This window comes from Nesoenas mayeri (assembly GCF_963082525.1).
Source record: "Nesoenas mayeri genome assembly, chromosome: 1".
Lineage (NCBI taxonomy): Eukaryota > Metazoa > Chordata > Aves > Columbiformes > Columbidae > Nesoenas > Nesoenas mayeri.
The window spans coordinates 82,965,564-82,991,580 of NC_137541.1; the positions used below are offsets into that span (position 1 = coordinate 82,965,564).

At 38.6% G+C, this 26,017-nt stretch overlaps 1 protein-coding gene across 1 annotated transcript in view; it reads right to left on the reverse strand.

The window, feature by feature from the left end:
- Positions 1 to 208: 208 nt before the first annotated feature.
- RIMKLB (ribosomal modification protein rimK like family member B) overlaps positions 209 to 26,017 on the reverse strand; it is a gene marked incomplete at both ends in the record, with an annotated part of 33,515 nt that continues 7,706 nt past the window's right edge. Inside the window, 4 exons of the mRNA XM_080353500.1 lie at positions 209 to 672; positions 2,046 to 2,249; positions 5,111 to 5,197; positions 7,128 to 7,358. Coding sequence (XP_080209626.1) covers positions 209 to 672; positions 2,046 to 2,249; positions 5,111 to 5,197; positions 7,128 to 7,358 — 986 coding nt within the window. The remainder of the gene's footprint in view (positions 673 to 2,045; positions 2,250 to 5,110; positions 5,198 to 7,127; positions 7,359 to 26,017) is intronic.

Below are 26,017 nucleotides of genomic sequence, written 5' to 3' on the forward strand. Positions count from 1 at the left end.
AACTGACACTGAAGAATGAACACAATTTTATGTTCTGCAAAAAAGTAGGGGCAGCAATCACAGCACATGTGCCTTTTACTCTTGCTCTCTTGATTGACACCCCCCCTTCCCTCATTCCTCTGAGCTTCTCTGATAAACAGCATTGCAAGTTGGTTTAAAAAAAAATTTACAGGAGAGAGTTCTGTTGGTCATCTATTGACATGTGGCATCACTCCACAAGAAGTTTGATCTCATTGGCTAATAGCTGGTTCATGTTGAATAAAGCCCCCGGGAGCTTGGTGAGCAATTCTCTCTCCGTGGTCTCAGGGTCGCTGTCGACAGAGCTGGAGCTAGCACTCATATTGTCGACAGCGGCACTAGCTGGAGGGCCCAGCTCTGGCTCGCTAGTCTCGCTTGCCGTGGACACCACAGAGAGCAAGGACATGCGTCGCGTCAAGCGACCGGGGGTCAGAAGAGAAGCGGCATAGTCCGCTATGATACCAGCTACATCTAGATTACAAGCCTTGTCAAAGGCAATGAAACCTACATTTGCATTGGCCTCGCAGACGTAGAATGAACCATCGTCTTTCATCAGCAGGTCAATGCCGCACACGTCCATCCCCAGGATGTTTGACACCTGGACTGCCAGCTGCTTGCCTTGTTCACTGAGTGAGCACATCATCCCTACGCCACCTGGAAAAAGTGAAAAAAAAAACTGCTGTCTGTAGTCTGGTCACAGGTAACTAACATTCTTGTCAACTGGTTTGTGATTCTTGGTTGGCAAGCTACAAAGCAAGCCTGCGAGCATACTGCTGACTACTGAGAAAGCAACCTCCTTTCTACAGTGACTACTAATGAACCTGAAGCCACAGCAGGATTTCAAAAGATTATGACTTGTTTAAAAAACAGTTAAGTGCTGCCTTCTTAGTCAGGAAAGATATCATACATTTTTGTGATCCTAGGATATTAAAAAGATGACCTAACAAACCACTCTTGTTCCTTCTAAAGTAAAGGTTTTCCATACATATTTGTAAGTTACCACAAGAAATCTTCCAGCAAAATTAAACCAAGTGTTCCTGGTAAGACTACAGCTCTAGCAGATATAACTGAGGGGGATACGGGTTAATACGTTATCATCTGCTCAAGTCCCTCTCAGCTTGCTACCATAGGTTACTGTCTCAAAAGCAAGAATTAGGGAACATTTGTCTCTGAACCTGAGCTGGTCCGGTTCACTGTCTATCCTCTAAGTATTAACCAACTCAGACTTCACCTGTCACAACTCTTAAGTTTAAAAAAAGCAAACATTCATAAACCAAAAAACATTCAGCAGAGAAATTCAGCAGGCTCTGTTTCCTCAGTATGAAGTAGTAACTAAAATCTTTCAGGCATTTTGTCTAACCAAAGCAGTACTACACATGAACACATATTATCCCATCCCTTGCTCAGGTTCAGCCAGGGAACCTCAACCCTCTTTCCTCCTACCTTATGAACATCCCTTGTCCTCCACTCAAAGCTATGCAGAAACTAAGTTGTGAGTATGCTACAAACAACGCAGTAACCTTCCTCCCAGATATGGCCTTTGGGGTAAAAGGTGGCAGGGAGGAGCCTGATAGACATAAGGCATCACAGCAGCTTCACAATGCAATCCAACAGTTTCCTCACTTAACACTTTCTTCTACACTCTTGCCAACTGGCTGTCTCCTCCACCTCCCTCAGTCTCATCTTCTGTCTTCTTTTTCTGTTCCTCTTAACATGATGAAATCAACGATAACATGGCATTAGCATAACACTGCCACTACCACATCAATAGCTTCATTTGTGGTCCTTGAACTTTCTCCTCCCTTTCACCCACTCTATCCACCTAACACTTTGGGCAGATTGTCTCTCCTTCTGCGTTTGCTCAACACGCATCTCACTTAACCTTCACTCTCATGCTTCCTCTGTAAACCCCCAACAGTAAGCACAACTAATACAAAACAAAACCTGCAGCTTATTTCAGTTGACTTTGTGATTTTTCAACTGGATTGAAAAAATCTGATCAAAACTATGAACAATGCTTTTCCTACCAAGGGAGCAGTTACTCTGCATCCTCCCATCTGTTGAGCAGCGGAGCATGGTCCCCACCACGCGGCCTCCTACTACGATGACACGTACATCCTTGCCATGGGACTCTTTAACGTATTTTTGAAATAAGTAAGGGGCATCATGACGGATCAAATGGCTTAGGTCTGCCAAATGGTGTTTGTCTCGTGCCAGGAACACAGCTTTACCTGTATGAAGAAAAGAACATTGGAAGATTGGAAGAAGCTACCAATTCAAGCTGCCTCAATGAGTCAGCACATAAAAGTAAAACCTCTGACCAGTATGCTGCCCATTCTCACAGGCCTCATTTGAAGCTTATACCCATTTACAAATTCTTCTGTGGACATCAGTGTTTCAGTGCTTCTAGGTATGCAAGTAATGACAGAGTTGAGAAGTCATATGAGAATGAAAAAAAAAAAATGAAAAGAAGGAAAGAAGAAGGAAACAGCTTTAGATAAGGGAGGTGGTCTTGTAATTTCAACTCCTTTTGGTACAAGTCCTTAATGAGAGAAAAAAAGGAAGAGATACTTAAAGAGCAGCAGACAATTAATAACACAGTTCTGTTTATCCAAGAGGATTGGACCTACAGCTTGACACATGGGATCAATTACATGTCAAACTCCAGGCAGCTAAAAACTCTGAAGTCACTAGGGTACCACTGCAGAACCAACAGCTTCTCTGTTGGGAAGTTGCCAAGGGCTGCTCTTCCCAATACTTACAAGAGCTCACAACTCCAGAATGAGAGCAGTGGAACAACTACATTCAGACGAAAACACCAGGCAGTATCCATGATAATTTAGCAGAGGATTACACAACACATAAAATGAATGGAATGTACTACAATATTGAAGAAAACCTGTTTAGAAATCACTAGTTTTACTGCTAGCAAACATCTCAAGGACTTGTTTTGTTTAACCTAAAACTTGTCACTTGATTTCCCTTCATTTCTAGAGCACATCAAAGACTTATTTGTTCTTTTCCAATTTTACTAATACTGATGAAAAGTCACTCCTGAAACAAATTCTCACACTTTCCATCTCATTTCTAGTCTCACAAGATGGCATCCCTTTCCATCTTTAGCTACATTTCCCAAGTCCTCTATCCTTTTCTTAAGGATTCCTTTATGTGCCATAATAGATTTACATTTCACAAAAAGGCTGCACAATTTTTTTTTGGTGACAGAATTGTCACTCAACTATGACACACTATTGACAGAGTACAAAAATCAACTGATAAACTGCCTATCTTAACAAAGGGAACATAAATGCAATCGTAGCAGAACTAGGAGAAAAAAATGTGTGAAGAAGAATTCCAACAGGTACTCCAAAACTTAACTGGAGCGGCCTCTGCTTCATCAGTATTTAAGGTCTCCATAACATAGAATACTGCTTGAGGAACATGGAATTCCTCATGACAAAGTATCAGAACGTAGGCTTAAAAGTCATGACAAGAAAGCAAAAACCTCCACATGCTTTCTCCCATTCCCAACTTTAGCTCCCCTACAGGTACCTAATGATAACACTGTATCCTAAAATGGGACAGGTGGAATGGTATCTTGGAGTGGAGCTAGTTAGTTCTTGGGAATTATGCAGCATCATGACATCTTGGCAAAAATAAGATCAGCACACTTGCTGCAGCAGCAAACTACGCAGAAAATGAGCATAGTATGAGTATGACTTATGTTCATCAGCCAGTACCTGTGACCAAGTTTGCCAGTTTTAAATAAAATTTGCCAACGGCTACTCTTCAAGTAATTTGAAAAAGTCTCCTCATCTCTCTTAATGTGAAAGGACATGTACTGTGCATAAATTTGCATTTAAATGCCTGGAATATAAAGTGCTCTAAGATAAACTTGTAAACAGAGATTTACATGAATTCTGGCTAAAAAAGGGAGAAGAAAGTCAATAGCTGAAAACTCTGCAACTGTTTAATAGATCTTAACAAGAGGCAATGTCAAGTCAAATTCACTGCCTCAGACACTACACAGTTGTCAAATTCAGCTTGCTGCGAAGTCAAATTCCAACTTGGCTTCATAGCTCCACAAGTACTTTAAAGTCATATAAACTGGTTATCACAGCCAACAGAAGCAGGTCTGATCTTCCTCTGCCTCAGCCTTTTGGTCTTACTCTTCCATTACATCAACACAAGCATCTGTGTGAGTAAATGACAATCCATGTAAAAAACTAATCCAAGTAAAAATAACCCATCTAGATTCATCCAACATCAGCTCCTGAATCCATTTACAACATGGCTACAGAAACACTCATTGTCAGCAGAATAGATGCACCAGAGCAGTACAGAGTGGGAACAAAATGACAGACAATAAGAAGGAAGAACTGGTATCTTTTTGTTATGCTTTTCTTTAAGGTAACTGCTGTTTTTTGAATTTACACTTTGGTTTCAAAAACAGTGCAAATTCCTGGGCAAATAACCTCTGAAACTAATTTGAAACCTAGTTTCCTTTAGTAGATCACTATCTAATATTAAATGAAATTGATGTATTGTTTCATATTCAATGTATAAAACAAAAGACTGATAACAGAACAATTTCATCTGCTGTATTACCACCAGCACTGTCAGGATATTTTTCTGAAAAACAGAGATCCAGTTTGATGAACAATATGTGATAATTTTATTTAAATCAGAATCCTAATTATAGACAAAATCACATAGACAAAAATCAAATTAAGACTGAATGAACTAAGATTTCATTTCTTATGCCTATTTCGAAAGATCCCTAAAATCCATGTAGGCGTCTCTCTACTCCTCTAAGGCCAGACCTTCTGTTATTTCAGTTCAAAAATTTCCTCACAGAAGTCACCAATGCACTATAATTTTTGAACCCGTATCCCCGCTGCTATTGCAAGACTAGGTTCTACTAAAACTGCTTCCCAGTGTTTCAGCCAACTCAACATTCAGAATTTAGATGTCCCGCAAATAAGTCCAACAGCTAACAGAAGACCCTCTTAACTATCATCACTTGATGAGACAAAATCTTAAGAGTGCTGCTCAGAACACTCCTTGTGCTCACCCCTGACCTCACACCCACCTCGGTGACCCCGTGTGTTCTTCACCACCATAGGGAACTCCAGCACTTCCGCCTCATCAATCATTTTGGCAAAATTCTCATGACCACCTGGCAAAAAGAAAACCAAGAATGTTATATGCCACCGGTCTGGTGTGGCCAAATTGGGGACGTAATAGCCGCATATTCCTCCCTCCTTACAGCTTAGATAATGCAGAAAAAACTATCAGTTAAGAGGAACTTGGTCATGGAGCACTATCAGATTTTGAAGGTGTTAGCAATCTGCAGGATACTAACTCCTACTTCCTTTGAAATTAAAGCCACAAGTTGACAAAGGCCTCTTGATAACAACCACAAAAGGCTCAATCCAGTCTTCCAAATCTGAACGCCCCAATTCTACTATCTTGTTCCAGTTGATCCCTTTTACTTTTCCAACTCCCACCTTTTCAAATGTGTACCAGGAAAATAGCAGAGGAATAACACCAGTAACAGTTCTGTTCAAACTACTAACCAGGAAAGCAACATGGAATATAAAGACAAGGCATAATCCAGAGAGCAGTAATAACCCAAATCTTGTCACTCTAGCTCCCCTCCTTTCCAAGACTTAAGTCTCCTGCATCTCATTCTCCCTATTACCTGAAGTAGTACTTCAACCTTCTCATCTCAACAGGGGGATTGGACTAGATGATCTTTTGAGGTCCCTTCCAATCCCAAACATACTGTGATACTGTGACCTCACTACAAATGACCATTCACATGATTAGGGTTGATACTTCAAGGTTATTTGAGTTCAATTCAATTCACAGAAGGCTGACCACAGTACAAGAAATACAGAAGGGAAAGTTAGCAGATAAAAGGATCAGACTCTTCTACCAGCATGTGCAGTAAAGCACAGAAGTCAAGCATAGACACTGGTCACAAAGCCAGCAGCAGCCATCACTACCCTGGCATGGATTTTAGTGCATGTCATTGAACAACATGTCATTCAGCATATCCTGCTTTTCCTGGCAAAGCCACCTCTCACTGATAACTTGGTACTTGTGTTAAAAAAAAAAAAGTCATGCTTCTGTCAAATTCCAGAGGCAGGCATTAAAAGAAGTGGCAGGGAGTTATGAACAAGAGATGCTTTGCAATTACCCCATCATTAGTGGTCTCCCTCTCAAAAGAAATAAAAACCCATTCCTTTCTCAAAGAGCTAGAGCAACCACATCTATAAAGAAATGCTTCTTCTCAAATGTGCTTTCACAGTAACTGATGGAAACCGTAATTCCTAGTAATTGATGGAAACCCATAGCTTTGTTTTTGTCAAGTTTGTTTGTGGTTTTTTGTTAAATTCCCATTACAAAAGCCTACTGGTACAACCACACAAACGGGAGGAAAGCCCTGCTTTTCCCAAGAAGGAAAGAAAGGCTGAGAGGTATCTTTAATTCTTTAATATATTGTAATTAAAAGGAGAAATATCATCAAGGTAGACAAATGGTTCCTCTAATCTAGTACTCTGTCAGGAACCATGGACTCCAGAGGCAGCCACAAGAAACATAAATATTTAACTGATGGGAATAATTCTGGTGGGAAACAAACCCCAAACAATTGTTAAAAGTTGAACACAAGGGCCTGTACTCTTTTGTTCTTTCACAATAATTAATATGATTGCAGATACTTTAATCTATTTTCACGTTTTACCAAAATGTAGATCTTTATAGTATCCTGTGACATTTTGTTCCCCAGGTTCTTGTGTGCTGTTTCAGGCAATTAGAAAGCAGTTCAAAGGGTTTCAGTAGTAACAAAATCAGTTGCTTGGGAGGCTGAGGTACAGTTAAAGTACTCTTCCCAAAGCATCACAGCTAAGCAACAAAGGCAAAACCAGAACCTGAGTCTTGTGACTTTAATTGCCTTTTCTGGTTATTGAACACTTATCTGTGAAATGAGCCTCATACTACTTAATTCTATGGATTTCCAAAACTTGACTCATATCTTTTGCACTGCAAAAGCATAAATTACAGTAGGCAACTATGCTATCCTTTTGATTCAAAAGCCTTACCATATGAAAAAGTGTCTGGAAGAGGCACACCATGACCAGCAAGTTCTTGAAATGTCCAGAACTTGTTGACACAGTTGAGGATGGCTTGGGGACGATTCATCAATCGACAGCCCATCTTCTCTAGGTGGCGAAGGACTGTGATATCGCTGTCACTCTGGACCCAAGGTGTTGGTACACGCACAACCACCACCTGTGGGTAAGCAGTAATGAGCTCCCCATTTACCCGGAGACCTAAAGAAGGAAGATAAAAACATCTCAATCAACTGCAAGGTCTGCAGGAGAAGTTAAACAAGCAAAGAAATACGGCACTGTATGTGATCACAACAGAGATACTAAACATCAACAGTGACCACTAAAACAGCACAATTCTCCCTAATATGTATCTTGTCAGTTGTGCTGTTTCATACATGTCACTCTTAGCTCACTTAAAACTAGGACTAGGCAAAGAACAGACTGTATTAGGGCACAGAATCCTGGGCTCCTTCCTAGGCTGAAGGCCTTTTTTTATAGGTTCATACATGACCCTTTCTATGTGTGTTAGCTACACACTACATTTACATCAACAGTATCAATAGCTCAGGAGGTTACTTTCTCACGCCACTGGTTCTTGCCTACATGATACAGTTCACACCTTTTCCAGTCCCAGCCATATTGAGCCCTCTGTTTGTAGTATCATGTTACACAACATATTGCCAGAGTAACAGAGAATGCACATGACCCTTAAAAAAAAAAAAAAAAAAGCCGTATTTTTAACACAGATAATTTCAACAATCTGATTTATACTAAATAAGTACTCAGAAATAACTTTATCAGCTAACTGGGCAGCACCCTGTGACATTAAGGCAGGAAAGAGAAGGAAAGACAGGCACGAAGACCAATGCATTACTTCATCACGACCTACAGTTTTACAGACTATATCTCTGAAAAAGAAACACTGAAAGACAGGCTGCAGGAATTCGACTACAATAGGAATGGACAGGAGAGCATCAGGCTCAATTACAACAGTCAGGCATCTGAGGGATGGAAAAGACAAATAAGATTTGATATTCATGGTATTTGCCTTATGTTCAAAGACTTCAGTGTAAAATACACAGCTCGCTGCTGTCAGCACCTTAAGGGTTAAAAAGGAGAAAGAAGGTGAGCTGAGAAATCACAGTGCATCTGAATTCCTGTGCCTACAAAAGGCCAACTATATAGCATTCAGATCTAGCCCAAATTAATTACCTGATTAGCTCTATTCTGAAGATGCTACTTTTCAAACACAGGCTTGTATCTACTTAACCCGAAGACACATATTGCCAGACAATACATTCCATATAACTGGGGGGGAGAGGAGAAGAGAGGGTGTCCCCCTCTCTGTACTTCTGTTTTATTTTTTTCTCCCAACCAGGATGTACTTTAGAGCTTGCCTTAAATATAGTTTAGCTGCCTTAAATATAGTGAAGCAACCATCTAACTCCCAAAATGGAAGCAGAAATATGCCGCCCAGTCCTCAGGACGACACAAAACCACTCTCTGGGAAGGTCAAAACAGAACCATATCCAATACAAATCCCTTTTTCCAATACCCATTGCCATGATTGCACAGAGATGAGAAAACATAAGCAGACGGGTGCTCTGGCTGCTCACCTCATTAGCACCAAGCACTGCCGCATTGCAGCTGACATGACTTGCGTGTTTAAGCAAGCAGCCTTCAGACACACACACACACGTCATTTTATATAGGCATCTCAAGTGAGATTAAAAACAAGACACTGCTAAAACCCTAAGCAGAATGTGAACATCAGGAAATGGACTACAATCTCCTTTAGCCAGAAAAAGAGTACAGACTCAGCGAGCAAAAGATTTTTAACTTATTAGTCAGATCCCATCTTACACATGTATTTTCTCATTTAGGTGCATGACCAATTACACCCACTTTTTGCCACTGTAATTGTATGCATGTCCTGATGCACGTGCAAGCTGTGTAACAATCATTTTTAAAAGGACTGCATTTTCCACAGAGCCCCAAAACTGCCACTGTATCTTTGCTACGAATCTAAACTACATAGTTTTCTAATTCATAATGTCTCAGAATTCATGATGTCTCAGAATCTATTTTGTTGTTTTGCTTTCAAGTCACACCACATATGGAAGTTTTGTACCATGGAGTCTGAAAAACAGCAGTTTGAGGAGATGCATATGCCTCACCTGTTAATTCTCCTGAATGCTTGTGTTAAGCTTGACTATCAGACTGGTGTAAATTCAGCCGGGCCACCATCCCGCCCAGAGTGACTTTGGATGTACAATAATTTTATCAACAGAAGAAAATGAGCTTTTGTTCCAGATTCAGTCATTTTCTCTGGTCTGGATAGTGTTCTCCCCAGAACAAAAAAAATTCTCTCCCCTCATGGGAGACAGTTTACAAACAAAGAAAAGAGCTACTCAATGAAATGTATAATTTGAATCACTACCACTGACATGTGCCATAAAAATTAGCTGCAGTCTCTCAGCAACACAGTGCTGTGAAAAGAAGCAGCTTTACTACAGCTAAAAGGAGAGCCAGATTCTGCCATTTTGGAACAAGCTTGTATTCAGCATTCCATCCAAAAGCCAGCAGTCAATGGTCAGGTTAATGATCATTATTGTCAAATGGCTGATAAAATAATATTTATTCACTATGATGTGCTGAAAGCAGTAACACAGAAGATATTACTGCATACAATTAATTTCTTTTTCAAAGGATCAATTTATGAACGGAAAGAAGGAGAAAGGAAAAGAGATATGTTACAGAGTTGTTACCTAAAGGGTAGTTTAATGAAACTTTTTTTTTCTTTTAAATGGCGATGAGATGAACTCTCTTTGCCATAAGAGTACCATCCTGGTCCCACCTGGGAATTAATTATACCACATCCCTCAAATAAAACAAAAAAGTCTCAAGTTTCTCTCAAAGACAACTCAGAGCAGCACATGACAGAACTGAATGGGTAAATCCATTATTTCTCATCAGTTGGCCCAACTGCTGCTTTTAATTCCCAAAGAACAGCAGGTGAATTTAAAGTGCAAGTAGCTAGTCACTGCTAAATATGTCTATTTTGACTCAAATAGATTAGAAGCCATCAAATGAACCCATATAGTTCACAGAAAATGGATGCAGTATTAAACTCTAGTGAAGACAGAAGAGGCAGAAACTTCTACTGCTGTTACCAATGAGATGAGAAGACCTGTATCTATACCCTCAGGAAGTCCTCAAGACATTAATATCTAACATGGTAGAGCCTATTTGCATATCAAGATACTCAGGACAACAGCTGCCTCTCAACAACGTGATTTAGTACAATTTTAGGGTAGATATGCATACCTTGGGAAAAAAAAAAAAACCACACACACAAAATTCTGGAACTTCCCTTGCGAGGGTTTGGGGTTTTTTTTAGTAACTTCTGCCTTCTTCCCCATAACAAATTTATCTCATGATCACAATTTTTCAATTAAAAAGCCTCGCTCTCTTAAGAGAGTTATCATTTAGGTGGCACACATTCCAAATGAAATGCCTCAAAATACAGGCATACAAACAAATCCTGACTGAACAAGTTGATGTCCATCAGCTAAGACTCCTATGCTGACTATGTGCATGTTGCCACCCTACAGCAAAACACGAAGCAAAATGTTTGACCCTAAGCCTTGGCAAAGGATTTCTAAAAAAATTAATCTCACTGCACAACTGCGAAAAGCTAAGTGCCCAAATACAAGCAGTGAAGCCTACAAGACAAACAGTTCTGCAAGTCAATCACAACCACAGCTAGAGTTCGTAAAAATGCAGACTCACACCTTTTACAATCCATAAGTGCTGGTGCTTCATCTACAGTTATCCTACATTCTTGTCTTTTAGAAACTCTAAGAAACACTTCTGCATTGATGGCATTATGGACAGTTAAAGAGGATCAAGATTTCAAGAAACTCTGTGTAGCTTCTGAACATCATAATTCACACCCAAGCAGCATTTGAAATTGCTACACATTTTTAAAACTCATTCTGTTCAATTTGCACTCTAGACAAATCCCTTCTAATCTCTACAAAAAAAATCAGTTAATCAGCAGATTAATACCTAGTGCAAAGCAATCTCTCTTTTCTAGTTTGCATGTTACAAACAATTGTATTTTCAGCTGAAACAATGCAGATGCTTTCAAAGAAGGAACATAGTTTTAGAGACAGGTCTAAAATTTCAAAGATTTGCAAGGACATGAAAAATAATTAGAGTTTTTATAGCTTTCATTACAGTAAACATAAGACATTTTTAACAAAAAAAATCTCAGTAATATCAAATAAATCTATAAAAGTATTTTCATTCCAAATTATAATTTTGGAAAACAGCCAAAAAAAAGCAAAATTAGTCACTAAGACCATGAAGTACTTAGAACTCCAATTCAGGTCTTCAAGTACAACATGTGACTTTAAGAACCATAGCTAACTTCTTGAATAAAATGGTATGATACCAAGCTAAATGTTTAAAGTACTTAATATACAAGCAGAAGGAGATCTGGATAGGCTTACATGTAAATCAAGTTATTGATATCAAGCTTCTTCTATTTTTATACAACCTGGATCATCAGTATTAATTGATAGACTATGACAGATGAAAAGACTAAAGTATCTGAAAATGTCAGAAGCTATAGGCTGGGGAAGAAACCTAAAGGACACTGACATAAGAGTAACGAAGAAGAAAATTTCTCAGGGAGAAATACTATGTCTATATTTACTTCCATGCACGCATTAGAAAAACCTAAATCCGTAAATGGGTTTCCATGATGAAAAACAACAAAAGCCTTTCAATCTGTGCCTGAAAAAACTGATAACTGCCTTCCTACTTCATGACCTATTGTATGACATTTCTGACCACATAGATGAAAAGAGTAGAAATAAAGCACAAAAAGTAGGTTTGCATAAGTTCCCTATTCGGTGCTGCCATGAATCCAGCAACACAAAACATTCTAGTCATTAAGACATCTTTCAGACTTCCATTTTGCAGAATTTATCTGAGAACTGTGTGACTATGAAAAATGCTCAAACATGAGAACAAAGTTAAATTGTTCCTTGTAGAACATGGACAGCTACAAAAGGAAACCTCAAGTCTGTGGCCACAGCTGCCACATGCAGCCACTTCTCAGAAGAATTTAACTTCAGTGACTGCCTCTGTCCTTGGTGAAACCCCTAATAAATGCCAACTGCTCTGACATATATAAGTAAGATGGAACAGGAAGAAAGTATTTCAGTACTCAGGCAGATCCAATATGTGAAATATATTTCTAACAGGTATAGCATACAAGTCAAATGGTCATCACGCATGCAGCATTCAAAAAAAATGAAATTTGAAACAAATTTTCAAAAGCATTAAACATACACCAGCTCAAATCACATTCCCAACAGAAGCTATAAGGGACTGAAAACTTGCAAAATGTTACCCAGATTTTTCCTCAGAGATCTGTATGCTATCCTGAAAGCTTCCAGCTCTCCCAGCTTTGTTATACCAATTAATTCATCTATCCATCCATGGAGCTGCTAACATTACCCTGATGAACAGTCACTCAGCAAGCAGGCTATAATGAATTCAACTTACTCAGCTGGGAGAAACAGGCTAGCCTTCCGTCACACAAACCTTTCTTCGTATTTTAAGGACATGGCATTCTGCTAACCGCTTTTCCCAATTAATCAGTTATTCTAACAAAAATCACTGATTTTTTCTACAAATCTAGACTCACTCCTGTTCTCATAACGGAACATTACTATCTCTGGTTCATTTGTCCTCCCGATATCTGTCAGCCCCAAGACGCTGCATAGTATCTGTGTTAAAGTTCTAAAGTGTTTAATAATTACTTACAGTTATTTGCAGATAATCAAATGTGTTTCATCCTAAGTGCCATATAAAAAAAAGTTTAAAGCTCAGAAGTGAAATACCCCAACCTTTAACAGCAGATTACTGGCAATAACAAGATATATGTTCCCTCATCAAACTCAATCACAACTAGATCTCTACAATTTTAAAAATTCAGCATACTTCAACCATGCATTCTTCCAAGAGCATGGCAGAATTTAGGAATAATTAACATAAGTTCAATTAACATTAACAAAATACTATTCTATACCTCAAAAAAGCTTGCTGCAATATGTTGATTTAATTTTACCGTATCTATCTTATGAAACAACTGTAAGCAACATAAATTCCCACAAATTGGGAGACACGTAGTAAAATCTAGCACTTTAAGTCCATTTGAATTTAAACTAGAATTTAACCTTGGAAGAGTATCTAGGCAATGAAATTTTAGAAATCCACCCATTTATTAACACAAAACTAAACTTCCCCTCATGGAATTGCACAGACATTTTCTCCTCTGCATTACTTACCACCTGACAGCCACAGTTTATTAGTTTGAACACTTTGTTGTTAGAATTTCTCCAAAATTTCACTGCCATGCAAAAGTCCCTTTAATATCTAGTATTACCAAGCTATCTTTTACTGTACACAGAAACACATTTCTACAATAGTTCTGTGTTGGCTGTTTTAAGTTCATATTCTCTTCCCTTCCTGTCCTACTTACTAGTTTTTCAAACCAAATTAACTAGTGCTGGCATTTAACCCTACAGGTTTAATACCACCACAATCTCCTCCACACAAACTTAACCAAAGAGGCTTTCTCACCAAGACACACTTCCATAGCTCAGCAGTTCAAATGAAATCACACGTAGCAGAGACAACACTGATCTCTCTAGAACAGTACCATGCCATTCTGTCCTGAAACACAGAAATAAAGAGCAGCAGCTTCAGCTTCAATTCATAAATTGCTAATGCAAGCACTGTGAAAACTTTCACAAAAGGCCAGTGCTGCAGCTCCAAACAGAAAGCAAGCAGGTATCGAAGTTAAACCTGCCCTACTTCATGTCCCTTCCTGGACTCAGAAGACCTCTCCCCCTCCTCAGGAAGAACCATTCTTAGAAATGCACAGGCTATTGAAAACAGTGAAAAACTTGGGAAGGATGACAATGCTCAAAGTGATTATAGTCATTCTGGAATACGGGTTCTCTTCCAGCACAAAGAGGAAACAGACCAGATGCCTATATGCATACCTCACTAAATCAATACTAAGCAGACTAATCATGGCTAGATCTGTGTTTCTGAGCTACATTTCTAGTCACAATACATTGTTTGCTTATAATCCCAAACCACAAGACTTCTTCAGAGTCATGCATAAATGTCAATTGACTCAAATATAAAAACACACATAAAAGGTATATTATAAACACAAATTAATTCTAGACCATCATCTTGCTCTAAGAATTGATTTTACGGTAGGTATACAAGCAAGGAAACTATACTGAAATAATGTTAAAGCCTTAGCTACCATTATTATATGTATATAAACAATCACACAAGAAACTCTGCATCACTAACAAAAAACACATTTCCAGAGACTACCTAAAAGATATTCGAACAAGTATACAAAGAAATATACAGTATTTTAGCCCTATTCTCAAAAATGGATATTTTAATGATATAACTGTTAAGATGCATTTTAAATGGTGTGTTGTAGAAAAATGAATGCCAATGAATATAACGACATTAAGAGAAAGTTCAAGCTCACAAACGGGATTTATGTACTCTGCCTTCACTATGTGCTTCTAAATGTATTTTTGGCAACTGCACTAAAAATTCTTTTTCTTGTTTTTACAAGTAGAAAACAAAAAAAATCCTTGAGTTTCATGATCAGTTTAAGCCAGTGCTGAAATACATGGGGACAACCTTGTCTTTTACCACACTACCAGCAATGTGGTCTCCTCACCTCTCTTATGTTCAGTTGTCAGTGAACAAGAGGAAGCCAATGCGGTGGGGGGCAGTATTAAATATTCAGCTTACCATAGCTTTGCAGTTGATACTACATTGTGAAAAAACAAATAAGGCATGATGAGAGAGAACAACAGTGCTACTTTGAGTAATAGAAAGGTATTAAACCAGCATAAGCCAAAAAAAGCGAAACTAACTTTGGGGTGAGGTTTCACAAGATAGCTAACTTGTCACCAAAACCAAAGGAGTCTGTCTCAACTGCCCTATTCTGATCATATAGTTCCAGTATCATTTGCTCAATTTCTGGCACTAGTCTCATCTTCTCAGTCAGTTGAGTCATCTGCAGAGCACCATTCAGGGCTTTTTTTCACTTAGTTACTTACCTGGGTCACTCGCAAGACAAGACCTCAGTTAACCAGATCCCATACTGCAACAGCAAAGGCTGGGTATGCACAAACAAGCAGAGGTGAGGAGTAAGACAGACTGTCTTTGGGGTGGTGAAAATCCAATCTGTCCTAACATCCGACAAACCATCACACTTGGACACAAACAACAAAAATCAGCACAAGTCAGCACTGCCACCAAAAGAAAAACAGTCCTCTTTTGCTATTGCACCTGCTGCTTCCAAATCTCACAGTGCCTCTCCGCTTCACCTGCAAAAGTATTTGCACACCTACATGATGACCTGAACCCACAGGAAAGAGAAGGCAGCACAGAGTAGGTAAGATGTAGGTAAGAATAACAGGGAGGGTTTTCCTCTACTTCTTTCAGTGTTGTTGTCATCTTAACATTTTCTACATCTTAAAACCTTTCAGATGACTTCTGAAGTAGACCAGGATTTTAGAGATTATTATTATTTGGATTAGCAAAAACAGATTCATCAACTACTACTACTATCAAGCTTGTTGCAGCATGTGTAAAGTAATTTAGTTTTCTTTAAGGAATCTCAGTCAAAAACAGAAAAAAACAAACAAACAAACAAAAAACAAGACAGTTTAACCTTAGTAAGAAAAAAAAATAAGGTCATTTAATATTTTTATTTTCTTTTCACAACTAGGTTCTTCTCTAAAAGGAAGGAAAAAAATTCTAGCCAGAAAGGAATGACAAATGCAAAACAGAAAAAGGTAATGGGAAAAGCAATATTTAAGAAACTCTATATGAAAGGAAGCTCTCAAGAGTAATTTAAAAGGGGTTCTAACACAGCACTCTGCTTTACCAGCTTCTTGTGTTGTTTTCCTCAATGATCAACAGTGTCAAAAACTGCAAAGTAAATTCCAAATTTCAAGCTCAAAAGATTGCTGGGAGAAAGGGTTTGGATCATTTGTTTAATATATTGAGACTAATACATTTATTAAAACAAATAATGCCTTTTTGATGCATGATAACAATTCCGAAGTTTGACAGCTACATAGATTGTTAAGAATAGTCTCAACAATCAGGAAAAGCTTGCACATCAGCAGTAGTGAGTGTTTCAATCCTATCACACTGATTCAAAGTCTGACTGTGTAGACCATGGCCACGAAAATGCTGTGCCAATATCTTCAGTAACTTCACCTGCTCAAAAACAGCACAAAGGAATGCTGATGAATTTGAGGGTGGTTAATGCAGTTTCTTCAGAAATGTCTAGAACATGCCATAGGGCATTGGTCTTTGCTAAAGATAACACAGAAACCTTTCTATATAGGCAGACCTCATAAAACATGGATAAGACTTCAGAAAAGAGAACTGTTCAAATAAAATACAATTTAATGCTATATTTAACCTGGTTCAACTGCATGCCGCAGCAGAAACAAGTCATATCATATCCAGTACCCCCATACTTCTCACCTTGCAACAGACCTAGGTATACAACCATATAGGTAGTCAGCTTGTTGCTCTGAGAGGAGGGGGGAAAAAAAAAAAAAAAACACACAACAGAGAAAAACAGTGCTTATTTTTGCATTTCATAACTAGCTAACTCAGCTCACTGAGCAGTCATGAAATCATTAGACTGTAAGGGAAGCAACAGGAACGCTTATGTGTGATGAGACGGCAGGACCATTTCTTTCAGCAATGGTCTGCATTTATGTTCGGAAGCATTATATCGTGTTTTTCACTTAATACTGTAATTGCAGAATCATGAGACACAAGTCTGCACTAGTATTCAAGAAAAGTGGTTCTATTCTGCTTCTAGTACTCACATTTAATCTTCTCACATTGCTCCTTCTCTTGTGCTAGTAGCAACATTGATGTGGCTATAAAGTGAATCAGATGAGGCAATTACTCTGAATTAATAGCAAACCAGTACCACTTTTTCTTTTTTTTTTTTTTTTACCTCAGAGCGGTTTCTAAGTGTGGTTTGTTACACAGCCACAAAAAATGTTTGAGCCAAGTGTGAAATCAGCGTGACAACTTAGCAGACACCTGTCTAGATCTACTGAGATTACATATCATGCAGAAAAGTCTCAACAAGACTTGTCAAAAACAATAAGAGACAGCAGTGAGAATAGTTAGGAATACAGCCCTATGTTTAAGGATTTTATTTATTTACAGAAGACTCTGTACTATTTTCTTTAGATTATGGTTTGTCTTTTGTGTTATGGTTTTAAAATAAGATAATAAATTAAGAAAGAAATTCAGACAATGTGCTGTGAATGTGAATATCAAATTAACATGATATTCTGACAACTGACCATTGTGTCAACCAAAGAGGCATTGAGATATCTCTCATGTCTAGCACTAACAAGTAGCAAAAACCCTAACCACACTGAAAACCAAACAACTTCAAAATGGTAGCAAAACTATTTCAAAATTAATATTTATGATAAATACTTTGTACACTATTCTAATGGTCTGAGAAACTGAATGCTTTAACAATCTGTGAATACTCTGAAAACACAAATGAGCACTCCCAAGTGAAAAGCCAGTATCATATTAATAAGTCAAAGGCAGCACAAATCAGGTCTAAGAAAAAAGTCGGGAGAAGAAAGAAAGGGAAAGTTGTCTGTCTAGAAAACAAATGTGACTGCAATAGACCATGCAAAGCTTAGTAAGTAGTGAAGAACCGAAACTTAGAGAATGGTTATTTGAGATCTGAATTAATAGCTCCCCTCTCCTCCCCTCTTTATCTCTTTGACCTGCTTTAGTTGATGAAAGCAGTAGGGGCCTTACCCAACCAAACACCTGTGAGTTACAGAGACTCAGCAGTCAGCAGAGCTAAGAGAAGAAAAAAGTGAACACAGAAGAAAAAAAAAAAACAGAAGGAACACGCTCTCCCATCAAAAGAAGATACTCCTGTACCCATCTCACTACTGCTTGCACTCAGATACACACTATACAACAGTTTCAGGTCTCTCCATGAGTACAGTGTTTTCCTAAACAAAAACAAACAAAAAAAATTCTAGACTAAAAGATATAACCCAAAATTTATTAGTTTTGACAGACATTAATGTAAGACTGTACACAAAGCAAAGCTAGAGAAGGAAGAATTATGTTCTTCCCATACCTCTGTAACTCACTCATTGGGCATGTTTCCTCTTCCCAGTGCTAGAGAATTAAAACTACACTGCAGTATCTGCGTCCGTGCCCATGCTGTGATGAAAATCCGAGTATCGCACTATAGTATTATTTCTTACCTGCTCTGGATGCAGAAGCTTCCACCAAGTGCCAAAAAGATGTTAACTAACTAAGACATTTGCTTAAGTATGTTCCCTAATCAAATGCACTCCACACAATCTGCAACTATCTTCTTAAAAAACAATGGTCCTTAGAATTACACAGGTGTATAGTCCTCCCAACCAGATCAGTCAAATAAAAAAATTGTGCAGTGGCAGAGCAATCCCCCACTGTCTGCTTGTTTTGACCTTTAAAGGCAACACAGCTATTTTACTACTAATCTCTAGACTGTAAGTGTAGTCCTGAGTTTATCAATACCTACAAATTGATAAATACCTTTATATGCATTTACTCTGCACTAGAAGCTCTAAAGCTCTCTTTGTATTTTCTTATCTGAAATAAACATCTGCCTAATTTGCAAAGAAACAAAAAACACTGACAGGCTACTGATCTTATCACAAACAAATCAATGGCAGAGACTGGAAACAGAAGCTTTTTTTACCAGCATGAGGTATGACAAGTCTGCTTAGTTCATTTACCTTAGTCCTCCAGAGATTCCTCTAAGAATTGCCTTTAAATATTTGCAGATTACATTTTTCTTCAAGTTCTTCCACTTTACAGCAAGACAGTCATAGAAATCTCATTACCAAATGCCACTCTAGATCTGTTCTCAGTAACAGAATGGTAATTTACATTCACTTCTAGATTCTGCCTCTAACAATTTTAAAATATTAAAAATTCTTACAGGGAAAGGTTTAACTGCATGCTTGCACATCTTGGAAGATCCAAGCAAGAAAGGGCAAGAAATGAGCACCTCTTGAAAAATTCCTGTGTTGGACAAAACAGTCACATAAGGCTGTGGCTCTAAGACAATTTAAGTCACTTTCCTGCTGCAACAGTTTTACTCTAAGCAATCCCAGAGTATCACGTAGTACCACCCACTCCCTATCACTTGTACTAGTGCTCATCAGACCCGACTGGTGAGCAGATAAGCTTCCTACAACAGCAGGAAACTATTTTGGTTTTTGTGGAATTTGATTTCTGCAGGTGTCACAAGCTGAACCAGCTCACTGTAGGATCTGATCAATCCAGGTGTTAACTGCAATAGAGGAGGCTGGATCGTAGCAACGACAGCAATGATCTGAACAGCTTAAATTGTCAAGATCTTGATGTTTTGAGAATGCAGAATTCTCTATAGTGAGATTATTTTATTCCTTCCTACAACTCTATGGTTGTATGTACTCTATGCTAGCCCAGCTTCCAACTTTGTAAAAACAAGCCTATCAGACCGATTTCTCTTTATCCAACTCTTGCTCTCCCGTCCTAAGCAGGTAACACATTTTCCAGTGGTTCCCGCTCTGATGGGTAAGAAAAAATTGCAGCAAAGTTGCTACAAAGGCCCAGCTGCCAGCCTTGTTTGAGAATGACAAACAATTGCAAGCATTAAAGCATGCAGTTTATGCATCTTTTTCACCTGCAGCCACAGACCTTCTCCACCTCAAAGCCACTTTCAGAATCCTGCCTCACCTTTAGTCCCAAGCATTTAAGGCGGAGCGCACAAAGAACCATTTCAATCTTAGCCCAGATTGACAGAAAAACAAAAGGAAGCACGATATGAACAGGCGCATCTCAAAAACTTCCAGTCAATATTAAGTAACTTCTCTCCATCTTTCTACCTACAGTTACACGTTGACTCCAACCCATAATCTCTGCTCATCAGCAGCTGGTTGGTTTGCGTGCCTGAAGTATTGTGGTGAATGGATAAAGGCTCCTTCAGAAGTACAGGCTGTAAAAGTGAGGAGGAAGGGTTTGTGCTCTACACAAAGGAGCAGATCACATACATGCAGGTTTAGAGTGCACAGAGCTAGTCAAGAGACTAGCAACAAACACAACTTGCTAACACAGCTGCGACCCTATATTTGGGTTTTGCTTCCCCTCCATTAGGGTGGATAGATTGCCCTGAGAGACTGCAGAGGCTTCATCCTTGGAGATATTCAAAACCCAGCTGGATATGACCCGAGCAATCCGATCTAACTTCAGAGCTGGCTCTAGCTTTCAAATTGGCCACTTCAAGCAGAAAGCTGGTTCAGATGACTTTTAAAGGTCCCTTCCAATCTCAATTATTCTGATTCTCTGTGGCATTCTCCTGCAGCATGCCTGGTCTCTTGTGTGGCTGCAACAGTAGGACACATGCTTCACCATGCACTATTTCAAAGCTTAAACTAGATTTGTGGGTTCAATGGGAAACATCCTTTCTTTTGCACAATCAAGATCATCTGACAAATTTTTACCATCATTAAAAAAAAAAAAAAATTAAGTTCTTCATTATGAAAGTGGAAAATGCCTCCATAGGTTTGACAGCTGGAGCGGGAACCACAACCTGATTCTTGAAAAGAGATTTAAGAAGAAATTCATTATATAGCAAAGGCAAACCTTGTCTGGAAAGCAAAGTAACAAAAGGGGAAAAATACTTTTGATGATTTATTGTTCACCTATAAATACACAATTGAAAACAGGTCTTGCTCACCGTCATTCTGTCCTCCTGGCAGAAGCAGTCATCCAACAATATAGTCCTTTAAAGAAACTTGCAGAAAGTTATCAGGGGCACAAATGGTAGTTCCCTTTAGGTCCTGACGTGAGTTTGAATCTAGCTTTGTGGAACAAGTAAGAGCTAATCTTAAAAGAATTTTCAAGGTGCAACTAACAAAACTGTCACACTGAGAATAGCAGAGATGGACTGCAACCCAGACAAAGGACAGCTAAACCTTAAAACTTAGTCTACAGGATATTCAGGAGTATCATGTGACTCAGATAAACAGGGACACATAGTAACACTAGTAGGAGAACTTCATATGGCCTCTTTTATTATTAATAAAAACCTTCTTCATGGAGAAGGACAAGGCATGATATAGAAATGAAAGCTATCTCTCAACAACATGAAGAGGTCAGATTTGGATGGCTCTGCTTTCTAGAACAGTGAGCTAAAAGATACGTACGGCTGGTGCAGGAAATCCTGAACTTGTGGGAGATTTGAGGGATTTTCTTGAAGTTAATGGACATTGTATGGAACTGAACTGAACAGGCCTCTGAGGCCGATGTGTTCAGCAAGAGAGCAAGACAGCAAGAGAGCAAGAGTGGAGCAGCCTACGTGTCTCCTCGAGCAGCCTACGTGATTCATGTGACTTTGTAGAACCTTAAGTAAAACAAAAGAAAGACTGACTAGTGAAGAAAAGAATCAGCAAGTTAGCTATAATATAGATATGTTTTACTTAATGTTAGAGCTCTTGCAGAAACGTATAATGCAATCACCTATTAGTCTGCGGCACGTGAACAGTAGCTATTATCCAATTATATGAAGCTTTCTGGCATGCAAACAGCTCGAGAACAGTACATGTAACCAATCAGATACTTGCTAGCGCATGATGAGGAAACAAATAGCACATGTAAGTCGGATGATTTTGCTAAGAAAATTGGCTATCGGATGACCATATTGATTGTGTGGCTAGTCCATGACTTCCGCGTTGACATGAACTCCTAAAAAATAATTTCAAGATGTAACAACTGACTGCCTCTACCATGGCAGGCTCATTCAGGTTCACTAGTGCTCCCTTCTTGCTTCAGATTAAGAAAAAAACTCACAGCACAGCATCCTGCCTGGCCACAGAACTAAAACTGTAGTTCACCCTCTGGGTCTGTTCCTTGTCCAGGAAAAAGAATGTCCAATACTTCATGTTGATATCCAAAAGTAATATATTACTTTTTTATATATATGTGAACATGTTCTTAACCATGAAAAACAGCAAGGCACCTCATAAAATACGAAACATAAACACTGAAAGTAGTGTTGTCAAAAGAACCAAACAAAAAGAATTCCAGGAATGGAAAAAGCCATTTTCCAAAGTAGTGGAGAAGTGCAATAACAATGGGGACAGACAAATTTACGTATTCATGAAACAAGTATGAAGGAGAAAATGTACAAGCACAACCTCTCCAGGTATTTTGGCAGCTAAAATAATTACTCGGTCTCACTGACAGGATCCATATGTATCTTGAACATAAATAAATTCACAGACTACTAGACAGAGTACTGGGTTATCCAAGTAACTGGTTATCACTCCTGTTTTTCCCTACATTTACATCCTCCAAAGCCTGGCTAGTAAACAGTGTTGATGCATCCAGCCCAGTCCCCATGTGATTGCACATTTTGCATATTTACAAAGAATGCATGTCTACAGTACCACACTAAAAAGCCACATTAAGAGAAAACTATTGAAGCCACGGTGTCAAGAACATAAAGGTTCGAAAAAGCCACAACTAAGGCTATTTCTGTAGCATTGATCTGCTACCCTACCCACATACTGTCTTCAATTAGACAAACAAACATCATTTTTCCCCACAGGTACAGTGCTCACTTAACAAGCAGCTACTCAGCACTATATTTTTTCATATTGTTCAATGTGTAGTCCATATATTGGTGTACCAAAATCCTTGCTTGAAACACACCATTATTAATTTCTTCTTGAGTTTTATTTATAGTGCTTATCACAGTAACATTTAAAGTGCTTCACAATCTTAACTCATTCTGTCAACACCACAGGAAACCAGTGAGTATTCTACTGATTTCCCATACGGGGAAGATAAGTATTAAAGAAAGAATTCTAGATGCCTCATTTGGGAAACCAGGATTTCTCAGTTGCTGATGCTGCTCCAACTGATTTGTGGATGCAAGTATTCAGCACTTTCGCAAAGCTGATCCTAGTATCCAAAGTGTGGGGACTCAGACAATGTAAAATCATGCAATTAAAGGCAATTTCTGAACAGTCCAATTTAAATCACCAAACTAACATATTTCTTCCAGCAATATTCTGCTTCAATTGTCACAAATTCCTGTAGCCATAAAGAAGGAATCCTACAAATTGTGCTCTTCTTCACTACGCTACAAGTTATGTTTCCAGAGCACAACACTTTGTATTTTAAGGAGGCTGAGGAAAAAGTAGCATGTGATCAAGTCATTCACAATGTAGTATCTGAAAACAAATACACAACAAAGGAGTCAAAAATGCAAATTTGCTTTTGTCAATTTCTAATTTGAGGGTATTTGCTGTTGCTACTCATCATAATATTTTATCTTTATATTTGCACATAATCAAAGCAAACTTCCTCACTTGGCACCTGTGTAACTCATGCATGATGCTGGTCAAATAGCACATGAGGGTTACAACAGTTTCATTTACCATACAGATCTTTGACACTTGAGCTGACAGCTATCAGCAGCCACTGTGGACCATCACTTAGAGTGAATGGGCTCCACTGTCACCAAATATCTGTAACCAACTGGCAGAGGAATGTTTCTCTTGCAGAAGGGAAAAGCTCTGGAAAGTTTTATTCCACTTCAGGCACAGGAAGTCAGCAAGCACTGCATGCAGCTTGCTCTGTCCCAATTTCTCACTCCCCATTCACCCTCCATAGGATTCATCCCCTTAGTTATAACACCTGTGCTTCCACTTCCCACCTTCATTCTATTCTCCTTATTTTTACAGTTCATTTCCAAACTACAGATTTCTCCTACTGTCAAGTAGCTTCTTTGCCTGCAATGTTGAACGTTAACCATTTGGTCCCCCGCCTTACCTCCAAACTTGTTTTCCATTTAAGGCTCCTTGTTCAGTTTGCATCTCTTCCCAAGGAAGTTTCAATATGCAACCTATGTTCCCATTGGTTTCCAGCTCCCATTTCCTTCTTGAGGGAAGCAATTTCTTATCTAGCAAGAGTTTCACTGCAATCACTTCCTGTTACCATTTCTTGTTCTAGCATGTTTCCACAGCATGCTGCCTTCACACCAGATTTTTCCGCACTGACACCACAGCCCCCAATCCCAAACCACTTTCACTCTTCTTGTCCCCAATACATTTGAATGGAGTCATTTACTTCATTCAGTTCTTCGTGTTAACGAGAGGAGGTATAACCAACACAAAAGAAAAACTCCATTTTATATTGTATGCTCAAACCAAACAATAGTCCACCCCACAGCAGACAAGGCCACAACAACAGAAGTCCTTTTTTTGCATAATGGAAGAGTATGTTTCAGATGTTTTAGCTGTGAAGCTTAAACAAGCCCCTAAGATGCATAACAGACCATTTTTTGAAAGGGTAATAATTTGGGACAAATTTATGTCTACGTTCACAGCTGTAACAAGCAAAAGCCACTACAGCCAAATTGTGTTCCTGTTCCAAGCTAGTTCTTCCAAAAACAGCCTTACAAATTTAGGGGAAAATGGAAAAACATATTATTTTTTCCTTGAAGTGTCCTCCTTCCACTGAATCACTTTGCAGAAAATTTTCAAAAACTCGTTCAAAAAGACATTTAAGAGTTAAGGGGCAAGGGGGAGGGGACAAATTATAAGGAATAAAAGTCTCTTTTATAATGGAAAGTTTTGGGCCCTTGTAATGTTAAGATGGGTGACATGAGACCCATCTACAGGGTCAAAAAACACATCATACTTCCTCAGATACATTATGTTGCTTAAGAACAGAATCAGTACTAAAACCCAAGATTTCCTTGCTCACTAAGCAAAGTATCAGTTTTATATCAGTGTCACCTGCCTGGCCAACAGATGAAACCATGGTTTTGTTGTGTTTCAGATGTAAGAGAGAAAGTAAGGACCATGCTTTTCTTATTGGAAAGTGTGGAGGAAGGCATTACAGATTAGGACATCTCATCCATTTACCATCTTGAGTGTCTGAACTTGTACTTTTAAATAAATCCTGACTTTCACAGGAAGTAAAACATCATGTCAGTATATCACCAATTTCAGCAGTTAGGTCACCCACTTGGATGTCGAAGCATAAAACAAGCAAATTATGTTAGAAACGCTAGTCTTAGTACACAGAAGCAAGCAGCTAACATAGTCATAGGCATAAATCAAGTCTTCTACTTACTGTGGTGCCCTATATATTGTTTCTTCATTAGTAAACATGGCAAACCATTGCATTTGTACTACAAGAATATTACAGAGGATTTAACCTGTGTTTTCAAGAAGTCCTAAAATTTTCAGATTGATACTCTTTGGGGACTACAGAATAAAACAGTTACACAACTGGGAAAAAAAAAAAAAACGTGCAATCTCAATCTCCAAAAACTCTCTACTACTGACTCTTCTGTATTGAAATAACATATACATTCATGTTACATCATGATATATGGTACTGTCTCTTTGTAAAATACTGTTTGAACAAATGGTCCCAATATGGCAAAAACAAGCTAACAAAAACTCTAAAAGCCATGATTCCCTTGAGTGTGAAATTTAATTCTTCTCATCTATTTCAGTAATGTTTCTACCAAAAATTAAATCCTCAGATGATTCGCAATTGGGGATCTAAGCAGCTTCAACAGCTAATTGAAAATTGAAGTCAGTAGTTTTTATTGGAGGTAGGGAAAGCAAGAAAATCAATTCATTAATTTAAGACCTTCACAGTACTATTTTGAG